The sequence below is a fragment of the Typopeltis vanoorti genome, chromosome 21 (assembly GCF_054136105.1).
Source record: "Typopeltis vanoorti isolate ZY-2024b chromosome 21, IOZ_Tvanoo_1.0, whole genome shotgun sequence".
Taxonomy (NCBI): Eukaryota; Metazoa; Arthropoda; class Arachnida; order Uropygi; family Thelyphonidae; genus Typopeltis; species Typopeltis vanoorti.
The window spans coordinates 26862385-26883126 of NC_143569.1; the positions used below are offsets into that span (position 1 = coordinate 26862385).

At 37.0% G+C, this 20742-nt stretch overlaps 1 protein-coding gene across 1 annotated transcript in view; it reads left to right on the top strand.

Annotated features, from left to right (window-relative positions):
• LOC150094685 (cell adhesion molecule Dscam1-like) overlaps positions 1-20742 on the top strand; it is a 639127-nt gene that overhangs the window by 167793 nt on the left and 450592 nt on the right. The window contains exon 2 of the mRNA XM_090411623.1: positions 11943-12263. Within this exon, the coding sequence (XP_090267749.1) occupies positions 11943-12263 (321 nt within the window). The remainder of the gene's footprint in view (positions 1-11942; positions 12264-20742) is intronic.

A 20742-nucleotide genomic window follows, 5' to 3' on the forward strand; every position in this document is an offset into this window, starting at 1 on the left:
ATGTTTTGTTCGATTAGCGTTTATGAGAATGGAACATTATTTGGATATCAGGAAGCTTAAGGATCTCGTGCTATTTTCCTCTATATGTGCATAGGGTATTCTATCTTATAAGAGATTACGTTGAAACTCCTGAAATACTTCAGTTATAAAGAGAAATGAGTACTGATTGTTGTGGAGGCTTTGAAGTGTTATGTATTTCTCTTGTACGTGACTTATTCCTATCTCACACGCGCGCGCGCACCCGATATTTAATGTCTTTCTGCCTCAGTATCTCCATCTATTTCAACATCCTATCGACTAACAAAGTTCGATTTCATTTCCTGCACGGTGATAATTGTTCTCTGATATTTTGGTGTTTCAAATGCACGCAAGTATGCAGACCTTCCCGTACAATGAGACTGATGGACCGTTCACTGGGAAAACTGCCTAAGGGATATTTCGCTAAATTCACTTCCATCAACTACCAATCGCGCTGCATTGTAATTACCCAAAATTTAATAACCATTTCCATCGAGTGCAGCTGCTATACATTTGTGCAACCTGAGGTGAAACTAGTAAAGTCTTTGAGTATTCAAGTAAACGGACTTTTCTTAATTGTTTTGTGATTAATACTTAGTTTGCTGACATACTAAACATTCTTTCGATACTTTATCATTAAATAGTCTTCTGTGTAAGCTTAGAAGTTGGCGATCTGTAATATGACTGCAGTCAACATAGAAATGATAACGATTTTGGAAAGGGAAAAAGCTGAGGTCTTCCATTTCAGGTTGGTTATTAGATGTCATCACAAGGATATTTCCTTAGGCGATGCTTTGGCAAGTAGGGATGCTGTTTACATTGCACGGACAGTTTTCCTTGTATGTGCAGTTCCTTGTCTTTCGATGTTGGGTTAAGTGATAAGGAAGAGGAAAGTTGTAAAGCGAGACGACGTTTCCACATATCTTCCGCTTTATTGCAAGCAGGGAAAACAGTAGCTAGCAGAGATGAGAATTATTTGCTTTGGAACACGTATTCTGTGTCCTTGCAATGTCACTCCGTTCTCAGTGACATCTTCATATATATATATTTGCTTCTTTCTACACATCGTGCTATTTGACATAAGCATATAAAGACTCATTCATCTATATAGAAAACCTACTGTTTTCTATATAGATGAATTTCTATATGGATGAATTACTGTTTCTACGATTTGTCTTTGAAATAGAAAGGACTGATTATTAAAATGGAAAAACTCAAACAAACATTGTTTGTTTTTATAGCTACTCTATTTTGAAAGAATGCCCGATTTCATACGGAGATGGATGATTGTTTAATCTCACAAAATAGATAAATATGCCATTAAGAAATACTTTCTTCATGAAGTTGCTGAGCCTCCGTAACTCAGTCGGTATAGACTCCCCTTTGGTTGGAAAGACCTGGGTTCGATTCCCGTCAGGGACTCGAACCCAGGTCTTCCTCACGTCAGTGACGTGAGGAACCTTTATCCAGTCTCTTTCGGCTAAAGGTTGAGTTAGCCGGTCATGCGGAGGTAGGGTTTTTTTTTCACCCCGGAAACTCGGGTGTTTTGTCCCTCAGAACGGGCAAACCGGACCTTGAACACACATACGGATTTTTAGTCATAAAATACGTACTTAATCCCTCACTAGGAGGGCTCAACCAGTCCTGAGGAACGGGGGAACCCCCATACAAATAAATAAATAATGATAGTTGCTTGGCTACCGGTAGTTGTTCCAAACAGCTTAATTTATCATTGAGTTGTGAGACCACCTTCTCTCTTACTTGAAGCGGCTTGAGAAAGGTTCATGTTTGATCTCTAGAACAAGATCTCCGGACAATGTAAAAATAAATAATGCAAAAATATGTATATATAAAATTAATAAAAAATATAAAACATAATTATTGGGACACCAATGGGATGAATGCACCATAGGTTTGCAGAAACATTTCGTCAGTGGGAACCTCATAAATCATTGGTTATGGAGAACCGGAGAAACTGGAGGTCAAAAAATATCAATCAATGCTTTCAGGTTTGAGGTAGAACGGAAATGTACTTTAAGTAATTTTTCTTCTTACGTCAGTGGATTTATTCTTATATTTCTCGCATAAGTTTTAAGGCGAAAATATATTACCCAAAAAACATAATGGAGATCACGTGATTCTTATTTCATCTAATTTGCTTAAAAGTTAGATGTCCTTTCCGTTTTGGTGTGTTCCTGTGTATTTCTACGAGATATTTGACAAATATTTTTGTGCAATTCAATCATGACATCAATAAGGTTTGTGTTTATTGTTACCCACGGAATGTAAACATGTATATCTTATATTTACTGGAGTGGATGAATGTTCTGAATACTAACAGACAACTTTAGTGCTGGTAAATGTAAAAGAAACTGCAAGAATAATGTATAATTACAGATCGCATGATCAAAGGTAACAAATATGATGCCAAATTTGTGTACCCAAAAACAATAAGACAGTTGGAATATTATGATTTTTTTTTTACCTTTGCCATTCAATTCATCTCATCGTTTTGCTGAAGTATATGATTTTGAAGTCATCCCGTTATGGATGGTAATATTGCAAACGTTCTTTATATACAGTTTATTTAAATGTGGAATTTTCTATCGTAATGGCAGATTCCGGAAAAATAGAGAATTACCATTTTGTCATCCGCAAAGACAAATAACTTCGGAGTGTTATTGTAACTTCTTGCAATACCAAGTCCTAGGAGAGGAGAACATTTAACAGAATAATTTCCAGTGATTTCAATTTTTTAAATTATCCGATATACGGACTTATTTCATTGGCCAAGTTTATAGAACTGGAGGATGTGAAATGAGGCGTGTGAGCAATTAAATATAGCTGGCTTAACCTGTTTTCAGATCATACATGCGTGGTGAATACCTAGTCTAATTTGCATTATCCCGCTGTGTGGCATATCTTCCGCTGTGGTATGCTCTTAGGAAAGTTCACAACCACGAAATGTTAATTTGACTGTCTCCATCTTGTTAATACCCGATATTATCATTTTAGATGCAGTATTGTAAATCAAGTGTATTTGCCAGAGCAAATCACGCACCTCCATGTTGTACTCAGTCATGCATTTCTTATTCTTCGATGATGAGGAATATTTGCATCCTGGTTTAGAAACGAGAACTCCCACAGTATCTTTAATCATGTTACGTATAAATGTCTGCGTTTATGTAGTATTCAAATTATTTGAAGTACCTACACAGCTCATAATGGTAATTTATGCTTTCATTTTTGTTAGATATTTATTATCCAAATATCGTTCATTTTTCTTATCTTAAAACTTTCTAGTTCGTTAGATATTTCAGAGACAACACTATTCTCAAGAAATAAAAATAGGTATATTAATTTACGAAAGATGCATAGCTCTTTTATTCATCCAAGCGTAATAATTTTTATTAATGTGTTTGTTTTAAACAATGGAACTACCAAAGATATTTGCAAAATTGGCTCCGATTTCTAAGTTCATGCATCCGTGTATACTAAATTTCAGGTTGCAAATTTCACTGTAGTGCGTCGAACGTGTTCACGTTAGCGTTAATAAATTAACGAATGTTTGGTAGAAATGAAAAGAATAGCGGTGAACCATCAATTTACTGTAGTCTGAGAAAAACGATGGCGATTGGCTTGGAAGAAAATTATGACAAATGATAACCATCTGAATGTGAAGTACTTCTCTTAGTGGAGAAATATAGCTTACGGCAAGGTCATCTGGTGTTGGCTGATGATTTCCATACGTCAGAAGTGTCAATCAATGTCAGCTAGCAGATAAATGGCATCTGCGAAAAGGAGAAAGAAATCTTTGCTGGGTTGTTTTTATTTTCTTCGGAATATCTTGCATTCGCCCTCCAAAATATGTTGGTTGAGATTGCAGTCGGCTGGAAATTAAAACTGTGAAAAAGACAATTTACCTTATGTTTTTCGGATGTCTATTTATTCCTTGTCAAAGGTTTATATATTTTTACGTAAACAAGGACAGTCTTCATTCCTCTTTGGAATGAAGTCTGTACTTGAATAGATTTTAAATTTCTATGCAAACGAAACTTACTTGAACTCGATTAAGTGAGCACATCATAACAAGTTTTGCTACGACAGTGTGAGAAAAGTGCTCTTCACATCCTGATGATTTTTTTTTTTTTATTTTCACAAGACAGCGTGCGTGCAGTTATTTCACGGTTCACTTGCTCTAAAAGATTAGTTTTTTTTTCCTTCCTCTAAAGCGTACTGTACGTCTTAGGAATGGGGGATAAAATACCGTTCAAAGTAGATAAAGTTTTTCATAGATGTGTCTGCTATCTGTATATAACAACTTATGTCGTTATATAATGGATTTCATTACAGCCAATACTTAATCACTGATTACATAGCTTACCATCTCATATGATTAGTAGAATACCTTTCCTTGTTGTATATTTCGCGGCAATGAGCGACCTCTGCCGAATAAATACTCATTCCTTGCGCATGCGTTAACTATAGAAGTTGGCTACTGCATATTTGACTCAAAATCAACAGGACGCAGGACATATATGGCGCAGAGGGTGAAGCTTGACGCTTTTTATATTCCCTGTTGTCTGTTTCGGGAGCAGTGATGGGAGAGATCTGTGAGCTATTTTAGCTCGCCCTGAATGGGCAGAAGTAGTTATTCGTCGTTGAGTGCTAGGATGGCTTTGTCTTTTATGTTTCCAGTGGTCATTACCGTCATAGTTTCCGGCTTGTTGTATCAGTTGGTTTGGATGCGTAGATGTCTTCATAAAGAATTTTTCTGCTAGGGAGCGTAGTAGTGGAGAGATGTAGGGGATATTTATGTCCCGGTGGATCAGGGGGTTCCTAATGAACCACGGGGCGTCCAGAATCATTCGCAGGCACTTGTTCTGAAGTCTTTGTAGCTTGAGGATGTGTGTATTGGAGGTATGGCTCCAGGCTGGGGAGGCGTATATAACTGTGGGACGATCACTGTCTTGTACAGTAGAATTTTGTTTCTTCTGTTTAGTTTGCTGTGTCTGTTGATCAAGGGATAACTGGGCGATAACCTTTGAAGCTTTGGTGCATGTGCTCTTGATGTGGCTGTTGAAGCATAATTTCTTACCGAGAATTATTCCGAGGTATTTTGCTTCGTTTTTCAGGGAATTGTGGTGTTCAACAGGGTGATGTCTCCATTGGGGGATGCTCGTCTTCTTGTGAAGAGTATCGTTTTGCTTTTCTGGGGGTTTAATTGTAATCGCCAGTCTTTAAACCATTTTTCTAGATTCAGGATGGTGTCTTGTAGTTTTTTGGTAACGAGATATGGTTGGCGAGATCTGGCTAGAATATCCGTGTCATCTGCATAAAGGGCGATGGTGGATGTGAGAGGATTTTCAGGGATGTCTGCCATATAGATATTGAACAGGATCGGGGCTAGCAGTGATCCTTAAGGAACTCCAGCGAGGATTTTCCGTTGGGATGAGACTGTTTCATTGATTTTGGCTTGCATCCTCCTGTTTGAGAGGTATGATTTAATCAGCTGTATCATGTTTAGTGGCTGGTTAGCGATGATAAGTTTGTAGAGGAGGCCTTGGTTCCAGATCTTATCGAAGGCCTTTGAGATGTCTAGGAAGACGGATCCAGTGTACAAATTCCAATTAAATCCTATGGTGATATATTCTACCAGTCTATGGATCTGTTGTGTGGTGCTGTGATATTGACGGAAGCCAAATTGTTCTTGGGGAATGATATTTAGTTGGTTGACATGATCTTGGAGTCTGATGAGGATGATTTTCTCTACTATTTTGCCTAAGTTGGATAGCAGGCTGATGGGACGGTAAATTTCAGGTAGGTGTGGGTCTTTGCCTGGTTTGTGAATTGGGATGATGTCAGCTATTTTCCATGACTGGGGGAAGTGCTGCCATTTGAGGATGGAGTTTATGATGTTTGCCAGATGTGCTATGGCTTTGCGAGGTAGTGCCTTGATGACTTTGTTACTGATGCCGTCGGAACCTGGGGCTCTTTTGATCTTGAGATGGTTGATGATGCCGATTATTTCGGTAGGTGAGGTAGGCATTATAGGGCTTGAATTGTCATCGGGACGATTTACTGTGAACCTGACTTTACGATAAATCTTGTATACATGGCTGATGTTTAGGTTCTCATATGCAGGACTGCATTGTTTCTCTAGGTTTCTTACTATGGCTTCGGCTTTGTCAGCATCTGTATATGCAAGGTTCTGTTCTGCTTGGAGAGGCGTTGGGGAGGGATTTGCGCTTGCTCCTGAGGTTGTTTAGAAATTTCCATATGGACTGATCTGCTGTGGAGATGGAGGTGAGCTTGTTGTCCCATTGTTGATTCCTGTTGTTCTCGAGAACTTCTCGGACAGATTTGTTTAATCTGTTGAGGGCTATTTTGTCCTGGGAAGCACGTGTGTTGTGGTATATTTTTCTTTGTCTGCTTTTTCCCTTATTAAGTCCATGATTTCTTCCGGGAGACGGTTTTATTTGTGGGTAATCGTGGATACTGTGGCTGCTGTTATGGCTTTTTGATTTGATTGGTGAGGTTCTTCCTTGTCTATTTCCTTCTATTTCTTCCTTGTCTTTTATATGGGGAACCGGACCAATGTGTTCTGGCAGCACTTTCCTAAGTTTCTCCCAGACAACGGAGGTTTGGGGAAGGGAGGTGACTGGTCTTTGTTCTCTAAGTTAAGTAGGATTGGGTTGTGGTCTGATGATAATTCGTTCAGTGCTTGAATGCTGTGCTGGTATTTCGAGTTGTGTAGGATGGCGATGTCTAGGATGTCGGCTGTGCCAGTTGGGCTGTGGTGGGTTGGTTCGGTGGGTCCTGTTACGACAGCGTTGTTTAATCCTGTCTAGCCGAAGAGGATACGGCCATTTTTATTTGTGGTTCTGCTGTTCCAGAAGGGATGTTTGGAGTTTAAGTTCCCCGCGACGAAGATGGATTCATTTATGCCCAGTACAACATCCAAGTCAGAAAATAGCAAGGTCTTAGCGGGGGATCTGTATGCGGCGTAGATTTTAAGTCTTCCAGTTTAATTTGTGTAGACTTCGACACGGTGAGTTCTAGGTTGGAGGTTGGGGGACGGTTGAGTATTCCATTGTGCCTGATACAGTTCCTGATAAATATGACTGTACTACCACCTCTGTAGTCCAGTCGGTCATTTCTATACAGTGTGTAGCCTCTCAGTTTTGGATTGTCTGCAGGTCTTAGATGAGTTTCATTAATTAGAATGATGTCAGGGTTGTATCTGTGAGAGAATTCGTGAAGCTCCAGTGTTTGATTTTTAGGCCATTGGCGTTCCAAGCGGCGATCTGTAGTGAGTCTGGGAGTAATCTAGGTTTGTTCATTAACAAGCATTGGTAAGATGGTTTGAGCATCTTTTAGAAATCTTTTTGTGGAGTTTGAAGGCTTTGACTTACTGAAGTCTTGAAGCATATTTGCCAACGAGGCTGTGATGACTGTTATCATGTTTGGAAGAATTTGGTCGTGCTGGATATCTTTGGATGGGCGGGCTACTTCGGCGTATGTCCTGCTTCGACGGTGGCTTTCCAGACTGTTGGTATTTTGTTGTCTTTTGTCGGGTGTCAGGCAACTGGGGAACCGTCGACTTTGTTGCCTGTGGCCAGGGTTGAGAGATCTGCTTCCTTTTGTTGTCTGTTTTATTCTTAGGATAGTGACTGCAGCCTCTGTAGTTTGCTGGGTGGGGGCCCCCGCAGTTCGCGCATTTGGCTGGTGAGGTCCTGGGTTTTTAGCAGGTTGCTATGGAGTGGTTTTGCCCACATTTGAGGCATTTGTAATCTGCTCTGCTCTGCAGATTTCTGTGCGTGTCCGTACTTCTGACATCTGTGGCACTGGCCCGACGAGGCTCTTTTCCTTAGTGGTTCAGTTGTGATTTTCAGACCACAGATCGTTGTTATGTTGTATATGTTCTTGTGTGTGTTGGGTATCTCTACGAGTACTAGGGGCCTTGGAATCGTGTCGGCCCGTAACACTCTGGTGACCTTGACAGGTGGGAGATCGTCGAGGGGGAGGTCTTCGGTTATTTCATCTGTGCAGATGTTTTCTGTTACTCCCCTGAGTACAACTTTTAGGTTTTACTCCGATTTCAGTGAGTAAGTATGATATTTAATATCTAACGTATCCATGGTTTTTGAGGTGTCTGTATTCGCCTATTGTGGAAGGCTGAATTTTAACTCGGTCGTCTACGTTTTTTGCCCATGAATAGGCAATTTGGTGGTTTTGCATAATAGGCCCGAGGGCCGTACATCGTTCTTTTTCCCGTAGTACAATTGGAGGAACTTTTTCATTGTTGGGTGTGGGGGGAGGTCAGTGTTGGGGGCATCTTCTTCCATCCCCTAGTTTACCTGGGTCTCCGCTGTTTTACGCTTTTTTCGAGCATGGGTTTCTGTATCGTCTTTTGGTGTGAGAGCAGAGATTATCAGGTTTGTCTTCCCTTCTTCCCCTGGTGTTGAGATGTCCCCTTCTGTGGAGTCATCTGTCTCTGAATATAGGTTTAGAAATCCTGGGCACTCTACCTGAAATTTCTTCAACAGTTTTTTGAGGAGGTCGAGCGCCAGCTTCTTATCCAGAGATTGGACAAAGTCATCGGCACTTAAACTGTTCATGATTAAAAGTATTCGAATATACTTACCTGAGAAATATTTATAATGGCGAAGAGAACGGGCGAGGGCCGGAAAATTGCATCAAACGTCAAAGTCTTACCTTGCATTCCGCTATCAAAGAAGATTCACAAAATCTAAAACTCACTAATCGCCACTGAAATCAAAAACATTCTTCGCAACAACAACCATCATGCCGGTATTCCTCATATGCCATTCTTCTCAAAACTCGTTTCGCAAATCATTCTCAAAATCAACAATCAATTTAGCTACGATATTAATGTGTTCGTTATTCAAAATAATAGAAGGTTTATTTCGATTCTGATCGGAAGACAATTACTTAAAACATTTTAAAAATTACTTTCTTAATATTTTAAATATTTCGAAATTTTTGTATTTGTTTTATTCACATATTTTCTCTGAAAACATAAGTTTCTGTTATTTTATATTTGTTTTCACTGTGATAACTCTTTAGGTAAATTAGATCTGTTAGCTTAAAAATTACGTGATTAACAGTGATATTGTCTTCGTTTTAATAGTAACTCCACTCCGTAAGGGACCATAATGAAATCTTAGCTGCGTCTCCATATAACCTCGTAAATTAATGTTTACTCTAAGGCGAAAGAAGAAAACTTTGTCGATTAAGAAAAGGCTAAAAGTCGCTGCCGAAGACAAATTAAGTATTTGCTGTTAAAAGCACTTTTAAAATTAACCCATTCGTCTTTCTTGCTGACACGTTTGTTATTATTGAATTATTGGAAAACTTTTACAAACTCTTAATATTACAGTGCATGATACTCATTACAGGAGGAAGAACCAACTTCGTCAGTCGTTTAGGATGAAAAAAAAATCCTAAACACCTGAAGTAATTTCTACAGTGAAACACGCCGATGCTAAAATAAAAAAAAAAAGATCCATGCACACGAAACGCCAGGGGCACTATCTGACACAGATTTTCTATTCAGCTAGTCGTATTACAGTCACGTTCCGTGAACAGCTAAAGGGATATATTGATTCCCTAAGTCATGAGCAACAAGATGCAAACACACAAGAAGAGCACAGAATAAATATTTTGAAGCATCCTTCATTTATATGAAAAACTTGGTACAGAAATAAAATGCTGTATTTTGCGAGTAATAATACCCATTTTTTATGAAATTCATTTTTAATATTTTTTCTCCCGCTATGCCAGAATGGTTCTAATTGTGTGCATTCAAGTGTTTAATATTTTATTCGCTATTTATGACCCAAAGGGTTCGTTTGCTTTTTTTATATTACATAACTATTCTGCTGATATGTCACCTGGATCATAAGGGTTTATAAGGCCTTATCTCCTCGTTTATTTGTTTCCTTCGGAATTCTACAGATGAAAATTGTCTATGTTCCAAGGTCCAACTGGAATCTAGAAACTAACACCAATTTAAAGAGCTTGTTACATCTTCGCAAGGTCAAGAAGTCCATTATATCCGATTAGCTTTATTTTTTTACTTCTTTTTCCTAGCGATCGTATTTCATTCAAAGCTTCTTTGTTTCAGAAGCAGCTTCCTTGACCATCTTGTTTATTTCAGATGAGCGTTCAACAGAAGATCCTCCATTACATTTTCTACCATTAAAACTATTCAATATAATTATAAATAGTTTCGGACTAAACTATTACTAAGAATTATTTAAATGTATCTATTTTACATTTATGTAGAAACATGTTTCACTACTGGGATCGTTATTTTTCCCACATTTGGATGCTAACTAACACGAAAAAAAAAATTATTAATCACTTGACAAACCTCGAGCAGCTTTTAATAATTATCCTCCGAATGATTTTGCTAATTACAGATATTTGCACTTCTTTTACTCAATATTGGCAAAGGCATTATCCGCATCCACTCTTTTAAAGCGGGTCTCATCTAGCTCGTGTATCGCTATCTCGGGCTTATAATATGGATTGCCAAATGAAGGAGTACAACTTAGTGCTGTTGAACACCTCTTTACACTTAATGATGTTGCACTAATCAATGCAAGTACAAACACGTGCGCGCTGATAGATAAACAGGATAAATGTCCTGAAAGAAAATGTCTGTGAAAGTATAACAAAATGGGTGCATTATCATATTGGAAAACAGAATATCTTAGTAATACTTCATTTATTTGTGGGTTGTTATGAGGATTAGTCACTGCATATTTATGTGAATATGATGAGTCATTGACATGCTAATATTATCGATATTGTTATTGAGAAACCCCGATGGCACTGAATAACTACACAAAAATTAACATTTTAAGCCTGTTTACGTGTAACATGCTATTTATATGTAATATTTTAATAAACCTAGTTACCATGAATGAAATAATGACCCTTTCCCAAAAACCTAATAAAAATTGCTATAAGATACTTAATATTGTGTTAACTGGATTTTTAAAATAATCCAAAGAGATTTCTAACTAACTTGTTTGGAATTCAAATCATTTGGCTAATGCAGTGGATAAGAACGACAGTTTATGGTAAAAGAGTCACCAAACTATTGGGATCAGCACCTCCATAGCACAATCAGGAAAAAGGATAGGATGTTTATTTAGAACGACCGGAAGATAATCCTATTTAGTTGGATTCACAGGGAAATCTGACTTTTCCAAAGAGGGAAAACACATGGTTGGCAGATATTATGCACTGACATCACACCGTTCTTTTTTAGAAATAGATAATCTCGAACCCGTGCAAACATATTACAGTATATATATCCTGATTACAATATGATATAACATTCATACAATATATAGGTAATAGAGCTTGTAACATTAACAGTACGTTATTTTGATCAATAGAATCCACCCAGTCATTATGCTTTCGCATACAGTAGATCTGAGCAGGGAAAACAATCCCTTACAAGATTGAGGATTTTAAAGGATCTCATTTATACTGTGTGTGCCTTTATTTCCGAGTTGCAGAAACTTGATTAACTGTACCGTTGAGTTGATGAGATAATGAGAAACACGTCAATAATCTTCGCACGCTGATTACTTATATCCCATACGTTCCCAAATAATCTTGGATTTTTGTATGTGTTTGTATCTGTTTGGTAAACGTAATCGAATTGATTCTAGTAATTCTACTAGCCCGAACATAAATGCATCATCAATCCTCAATATATCGCCATGAAGATGTTCCAAGTCTAATAAGTCTTTAATTATATTTTTTTATGCAATGTTAACATCCGTAGGGTATAAAGTTATGAGTTTCATAGTGCATGATCGTAACCAGTAATTGAGAACATTGTTTAAAATATTTGTTATTATTTTCTTTCATTCCACTAGATCCATCCAGCAGTTTAGATCTCCAAGCCCCCACATTCCTGGTGGAGCCGCCCTTTCTCGTAGAGTTTTACCACACCAAAGGCGCCGAGATCCAATGTTCAGCGGTCGGCAAACCAAGTCCACACGTGAGTTGGGTGCGGCGAGTTGGAAATGGAGTTAGTGATATCCCTGGTCTTCGGTACGTCCGTCTAAATGGGTCGTTGGTTTTTTCGTCTTTCAGTGCTGAGGAATATCGGCAAGACATCCACGCCTCTGTTTACCGGTGCATCGCTTCGAACGCGGTGGGAACTCTTAGCAGCAGAGATGTACACGTCAGAGCAGGTAAGTACTGCACGTGGTATCTAGGGAGAATGTCAATGGCAAAGCGCCTGAGAGCGTCCAAACGCATGCCGATGACTTGTTACGTAATAGCTACCTGCCATCCCCAAGGCGTGTATTACCGTACTTCAACTTGATCTCACTGCAGGGAAATTCTTTTCAAGTCAGGTGATTTCTTTATCCCCCATTTTTCGCATGTGTTTCCTTCAAACTGTTCCTTTGGAATTGCAACATACATATTTCTTACTTTGTGCTTTTTTGCGCGTAGTATTCTGTTTTTATAAAAACAGTTACAATAAAGTACTAGGGAATAAAATTGAATTTTAGAAACGTACAATAGAAAACTTGAATCTAGTTTTATGTTATCGAAGAATATCTCATTCGTAAACTAAAGATGACGTCATTCATCTATAGAAATTGGACTATGAATAAACACTTCTAAGCGATCTTTAAAAATTCTGGCAATTAATTTAGTGCCATGTTATATCATAGTCGAATAGAAGCAAAAATCATTTATTTAATTGTATAATGTTATTCGTGTAATAAACGTGATTAGAATATAAAAAATGATTGAATGTCAATTATGACGTCACGGAATAATGTATTGTTCAGGTTTTGAAATGATATTAAATAATCTTTATGCTTCTTAGTGTAGATGACAAAATACTGAAATATTTACATGAACCTACGACAACATTAAGCCCGAAAGAAAAGTAGGTTTTCTAAAACTTCTACGAGAGCTGACGTCACCCCAACCTTATCATGATCTGGATATGCGGTTGGTGTCAGTAAAATGGCTATTAAGCATCGACCAGTGATGTGCATTGTCGGTCGTAAGATTTTTCCCGAACGAATACCTATGCAGAATATTATTGTTATTTTTGAAGAGCATAACTGGAGTCAACAATAAAAATTTAAATGAGGAATGAAAATTAATTTAAGCAAAATAACAATAATGAAAATAGGACCAGATGATGAAAAAAAAAACATATATGAACAGGTTAAGAAATTTGTTTATCTTGGTGGTCGCGTTACCTTGACAACATATAACAATGACTTAACATAGGATGGTCTAATATGCATCAATTAAACAGAATATGGAAAAAAAGAACAGCATCTCAAAAGGCCCAAAAGAAAACTACATAAAATCATTATTATGCAAACGACATCCTATGGAGCCGAGAAATATCGACTCATTCAACGCAAATATAATTCTTAAATAACAATTAAGATGATTTGGACGTGTCCAAACAATGTCATCTCAGAGATTATCAGGAATTTCATCTTGAGACCTTCCTGATCATCTCTGAGAGGGTCACAATTATCCATCTTCAGAGAGAGAGATGGCAGATTTGTTTACAGTCTTCAGTACAAATGAAACTGGCTTTTGTTTTGTCGGGTTACATTTTACTTCGTGACAGCCTCCCTTTTTTGGGGTGGGGGATAATGCTCAGAATATTACAATCTGCAATTATTGAAAATAAATAAAAATAATTTCTACCATTCTTCCCATAACTTACACCAATTCAACCTCATCTGTGTGAAATTCATCTAAAAAATCAATTATGTTTTGTCGGGTGATTTAGCCATATTTTCACTGACGTGCGCGCGCATATTGATGCCCCCTAAATAATCATCCTTAACTTGAACACCGATTTACATTTCTCAGCAGGCATCTCTCCATAATTGTTCCCAAAGACTGCTTTTTTTTTCGCGTAGGTAACTAATATAAAGAGCTGTCATGATTACGGCGAATCATTTTTACGATGTTCGCCACGATTTTCTTGTTGGTGTTGTTCAAATTGCATACCGCCGACGGCACATGCTGTGGACCAACTAAATTACCCTCATTATAACTTGAAGGAAGTTTTCGTCTTGAAATTTTTTTTTATTATTCTTTCATCCAGGGGTAGGGTAGGAAAAGAGGCAAGCGTGTAAATTATTTATAAATAAATTGCTCCGCGGTAAACGAATTTTTAATGATGTCAGCAGTAAAGGAAATTTGTTAGCGCCACAGATAATTAATAATTGCACGGGAGACATTACGGGCACGTAAAAACTAAGCTGTGATTGTTTAGTTATTGGTCTCCAAAGACTCCCCAGTGTGCGAGCGTCGAAGATGTACTTTATGAAATGCAGGTTTTGTCCCATTCAACGATATTTTGCGAATAAATGATTTCTATTGAATGCTTTATTTAGCTAATCGCGTTGCTTTCACGCGTCGCGTGAAGTCTTAATCATTTTCACGCTGAAATAATTTTAAATTTATGCGTGTCATAATGCATTTTTGTCACTTTTATGTTATTATTTTTGTGTTCGCAATATTCTTGAAGAAAGTGAAAAATAATCACAAATATTTTTCGCATTTATATTATAAAGTATAAATTATTATATTATATGAGTTAATATTTAAAACAGTTTCAATTATTTATATTTAATAAAATGTATTATTTGATGATAGAAGGATAATCCGTTTTTTGCATTGAAATGAAGGATGTACATTTTATAGCATATTTGTGGAGATCAGATTTCAGTCTTATAATTTATATTAGACACTCCATTACGGAAACATGGAATATCATATTTCCTTATCTAGAAAATTTAAGAATACCGAACTAATGGCAATATTTTCACGTTATTCCCATCATTGGCTAACTAGGATTGAAGAGATTTCGAATACCATTTAGAAGATTTTGTATGTTTAAAACTACACAGCGATAAAATGGCTCGATGGAGCATGAAATTAAGATATATTGACCCTGCAGTCAATAATGATCAGGTGAAAACGAAGTGAAAAAAATGATTTTGCAATAAAATATTGTGATCTATTGACTTAGAACCATAAAAATTCAGGGAAAACGTAATGCGACAGATTTTGGAAATCCAGTAGATTTTTTGCAGTGATATTAAAATATATTTCCATTTATAAATTAAATCTCTAGAGTCACTAACATGCTTCTGTCGTGTTAGTGGTGGAGAGGGCGAAAATTTTACATTTGTTTATTTTTTAGTTTTGTAATGATAATTATCTGAAGAAAATTATTTTTGAGTTCATAAATTATTTCAATTATCCATTGTATCAGCTAGGGCGTGCTTTTCTCACCCTTACTTCGATTTTCCTTTTATTATTTACATTGCAGTATATGGAAAGCTTTTGTATCAGGATTGTATTCCGTTTTGAATCAATTTCATCGTAGAAATAGAACAATTTTCTATCTTCAGGCATGTCGGATGATATTTTTAACAAAAACGTTTCTTAAAAATTTTATTGTAGATGCAAATGACTTTCCTCTAAGGCGTTCTTCGAAAGATCTTAGTCAAATTATTCAATAGACGTAAAAGATAACATCTTGATATAAATGAACTTTTGTGTTTTCTCTTCCGTGCAAGGCGGGATTACCAAGTTAGAATTTCAGAGAAAACTTTGAAAAAATTTTTTTCTTTCAAAGTTACTTGGGAATTAACTGACAACAGAGGTTCTATTCTCTTACTCGCCACCACCAGTGACTTTCTTAAGCCTAAGGGATGTACACCCCGTTAATATGAAAAGATTCATATTCTTGGTAATTGCATTTTAGATAAGCTACGGAAGGTGCATTAACAACTAATACCCTATCCACAATACAGGGGAAAGGATCCGGTGGAAAAGAAGGGGGGAGGGAAGTACAGAGCGCGCGCGCGAAAGAGAGAGAGAGACAGAGAGAGCTCTTACATCCTCATGCAAATAGGTGACGGTCTTACTACCGGAGGGGGAGGAAGGAGGGGGGATAAAAGTTAGTCGGTATTCTACAGCGTTAACACCGCGAAAAGAATGAAAAGCCTACAACCGCTGATGGAAAACTCATGTTCCCTGCGAATGTCATAGGGAAGAGAAAATTGCATTAACCATCCTAGGCCTAGCTATGCAATCCTGCCTTCTCTCGCCAGTTCTTCACCGACCACGTGGGTAAAAGCGAAACGGGGGGGGGGGCGTTGCGGGCGGACGAAGCTGTTCGCTCCATCGCGGCCCATGACTTGTCGGTGCTAAAAGCATTTTATCGATCTCCGCGCGTTTTAGTATAAGACGGGTGTTCTATAGTGCAGGTGGAGTCGAGCGCGCGCTACGTTCGTGCGTGTGTGTGTGTGTGTGCGTGAGCCGCGCTCGCGCAAGCTCTGCAATTTACACCTCTCTTGAGAACCTGCGACTGAAATATTCGTCCTCATCTCCCCGAGTACCTTGCAATGCGGGTACAACAGATAGCGCGGGTGTCCATTACGTTATTACCACGAGCCATACATCTCTCCTCTGGGATGCACCGGATTATAATTAATAGCCTGATTTTGGCGGAGACAATCCAATTTGGACTTTGGAGACCTGAGTTTATGCTGTTCTAGCGACGTAAAACTATCCTGACGTCAAGGGATGTTGCTATGACAGCGAACAATACATCTTCATATGGTGATGTCAGAATCTTCCGTACTGTCGCCAGCGTATTAAATAAGTTCTTTACTTCAATGTCGTTTTCATTTTTCGTTTGTTGTCCTCTTCAGAAGTCGAGTTTGCATTTTCGGTTTTCTTTGTCTGTGATTCCAAAGTATTCTGTTCGGATCTCATTGGAGTAATCGTAGGATGCTTGCTTACGACTATCAGCAAACATATGCGCTTTGTTGTAATGAGATAGCCATCAACATGTTGACACTACGTTATGTTTATAATTAAAGTCAAATGCAGGTGGGGACTGCTTGTCATTACTCTTCTGAAATCACTTTGAGTGGCGCCAGTACATTAGATAAGGAGCCGTTTAAGATTTTGTTTGGCTTTTATTGATTAGAAAATTAAGTACAGTAATGTAAAACATTTAGCGAGGCAACTATTTAACCCAAACTTATCTGATATAACGCCATTAAAACATTTTTCCATCCTGAACTTTCTAATAATTTTGAAATTATTCAAAAGTTCCACTTGGTTTCCTTGGCAACAGTACGCTCCCCTATATACTGCTAAATATTCTTCAGGTTTTCAATCGTATTGGTTGTATTATTATTAAATAATAGAAGTGTGACCTGCTAGTACAAGCTTTCCCAAACCTTTATCCCGTGGCCCGGTTATTTTAGTACTTCATCTTCGTGACGCACTAAACTTTTTAGGGCCAATAGCACTATTGGCCCTAAAAATAAAACAGATTTGAATAGAGTTTTCATTTATTATTATTATAATAAAGACGCATGTACTATTACAAAAATATAAAGAAATTAAACTAAAGCCAAGTAATTTATTAATCAGAAGTGCGATGCTGTTGTTTGTTAATTAGAAACTTCAGGTTTGGAGGAAAAGATAACTTTATTCTTAAATCCAGTTCGACTTCCAATCGGTTCCTATATTTATTTTTTAGAAAAACCAGTGTTGAAAAGCCTGTTTCACACTTATAGCTTGTGACAAAAGGCATTAGAAATTTTATCGCTTTTTCTGCTAAAATTGGGTACTCCTGACGGCAAGAAAGCCAAAAATCCATCAGTGGTATTGTGTTGTTGAAGATGTCTTTGAGTGCCCGTATCACACGACAGTTCAATTATAGATTCAATATCTGAATCCGGCAATTCTGTCTTGGATTATGCGTTCACTGTAAAAGGATTCATTATCCATGCTTTGTTGATTGGGGAGAAATATTCCTTCAGCTGTCCTAGCATATGTCCCTTGATAACAGCTGAAATCTCATCCGCCATGAAACTCATATTATACTTTTTTTGTAATTCTGTTAGCTTTGTAAAAGATTTGTAATTCCCTGTTTCGACACGACGGGACCATAAATTGAGTTTTTTTGTTGCAGCTTCAATCTTCTCTTGCACTTTAAATACAGTTCCATTGCTACTTTGTAATGTCAGATTTAAATTATTCAAAAAATCAAAAATGTCACAAAGGTAGGCAACTTTGATTAACCGATTGACATCATGAAAACTGTCTTTGAATTCAAATATTACATCCCTAGCCGTTGGAGGATGTTGGTCTAAGAACATTAAAACTTCATCCTTCATTTCAAAAAGTCTTCTTAAAACATTCCCTCGTGACCCAGTGCCGGGTCATGACCCACCATTTGGGAAACTTTGCGCTAGTGTATTCAATGATCATATAGGATTTCATGATATATACCCTTAGTTTATATTAATTATAAAATTAATCGGTAGAGTAAATAGAGATTGTTTGATTCTCATTTTTAAACACTGTTTATTCTCTATAGGATCATTTATTCAAATTCGCAAATTATTCCAGCAGGTTATCATACTACAAATTGCAACATAATTATTCAGATATAATTTTCATTTTGCCAAGCACATTCATTTATATATGTTACCATGGAAATGTTATTTTTCCATTACTATGAATGTTTGATGCCAAGTTTACATGCTTCGCCTTCGGTTCTGGTAGTTCATGAATAGGAAATAACTCTGTATGATCGCCTCACAATAGAAATTGCTTGACTCTTGCGGCGTGATGGACAACAGACAAATGTATTCATACCTACATAATGTAGTCGTCTTCACGTAGATGTATTTCTTTAGCAGCCTTGTACTTTAAGGATAGATTTCTTGGTGAAGTTTCTTTCCTGCCATGAATTATATCGTAGATTGGAATCTCAAAAGAATTTACCCAACATGGAAAGTCGGTTTACATTTGCTTTGTTTACAACCACACCGCATGCGTACCGAGATTATTTTTATCAAATTTTGGAGTTGAATAGAATTTTTATGTGAATCCCACCCACCTACACTGAGTGGGCTAATCGTTACATCATTCACGAACCCAGCTAAAGAGACCAACGTCTTTGATGCGAACAACATATTATGATACCATGCGATTGAACACTAAAACACTGAGCGGTTCCCTCTTATAAAAACAATAAAACGTTTTCCTAGATGAATTTCTGTTTAATATTCTCTGAACTTGGATATTTGTAAGCTTCGTAGAAAGTTCTTCAAAATAAAAATTCTCTTAGAGAACTGTTCTTTAGTACAGTTTTCCCAGCAAATTGTTTCTCGGAACTTAAAATACAATTCATGTACAGAACAAGTCTTTGAAATAACAGCTGCTGGTCGAAGCAATCCTGTAGAATAACATTTGTTCAAACACATCTCATAGCAATGTTTTTCTTGTTTTTAGCCAAGTTATTTTAGTAATCAGACTTAGGGCACACAAGAGAGTTATTATAGAGGATTTCACAGGTTCAGAAGATAAAAATATTGCAGGGTTAACTTTGTTTGAGAAAAAAAATATTTATGTAGTCATTTGGGTTTTAAAAGTTTCCATTGAAAATTTGGAAATTTTACGAGCTATTAGGCTTCACTCGTATTTATACGTATAATCTTAAATTCAAATTATGAAGGAAAAATTGCTGTTTTTTATGTATAGACAGAATTTGCGCTTTTGTTTTCGATTGGAGCATTAATTTTTATTTTTGCAGCTTTAGTTGAAATCATAAATTTTAAAACTTGAATGAAATTCATCTGTGAAATGCAAGAAAAGCGTGTTTGAATGTATGAAATTTCGAATAATTTGGTTAAAAAGTTGAAATAATAATTGTGTAAATAGAAAAATACTTAACAGAATTCCCTAATGCAACAGTTCTTTTGTAACATTCGTAAATGTTACAAAATGTAACGTTAGTTCATTTATTTCTATTAAATGGTGAGTTACTGGTCTCCTGCGCAGGCGGGAGAGTTTTACTTCCGAAAGCTTGGATTTTTGTTCCCCAAAAATTGGAAAACTGGCTCAGTGAACACACAGATCTACAGGGATAAATACTTGCTCTTAGGAGATGCAGCAGATGAGTGGCGTGCCGGTTGCAGCAATTCGCCGTAACCCATGAATGGTGCAAACAATATAACCTGATTAAATACATTAAAACCATAGTATGTTGCCTTACAACATTATAAAATTCACTTATAAGACTTTGTTATTGTCAAGCGGTGCACAAACTGGAAACAAAATAAGGTTTTCAGTGTTTTATTGTCCACAAAGTGGAACTACAACCCTTAGCGGTTTTCGCAGGTAGGATCTTTGTAAAAGTTTCACAGATGGTTCAGATCATGTGTGTAGAACATTTATAACACCATGACGATAATTTTGAAATTAAGTACTTTATTATTATTATTACTACTTTAAGAATTTTTAAGTAGTTGTAGGAGAGTTATGCGACCAGCTAAAGATGTAACAAGATTTATCGGCCAGCAAACTGGCCAAAGAACACACGTAATTAACAGTAGCTTCAACTACAACAACAAGAATATCAAATTATTTTATTCAAACAAACGATTATCATTTATACAACATTTGGACAGTTCACAAACTTTGCAATAAAACAATTCTCAGTAAATGACAGGGAAACAAGAGAAAATACCAAACTTTTAAAACAATTTCCTCCCTTTTAACAAATTCTGGTATTGGAAACGAATTCATGAATATATTTGAATCGGGTCACATTCACAAAGTGTTGACCAACTTCTTCAT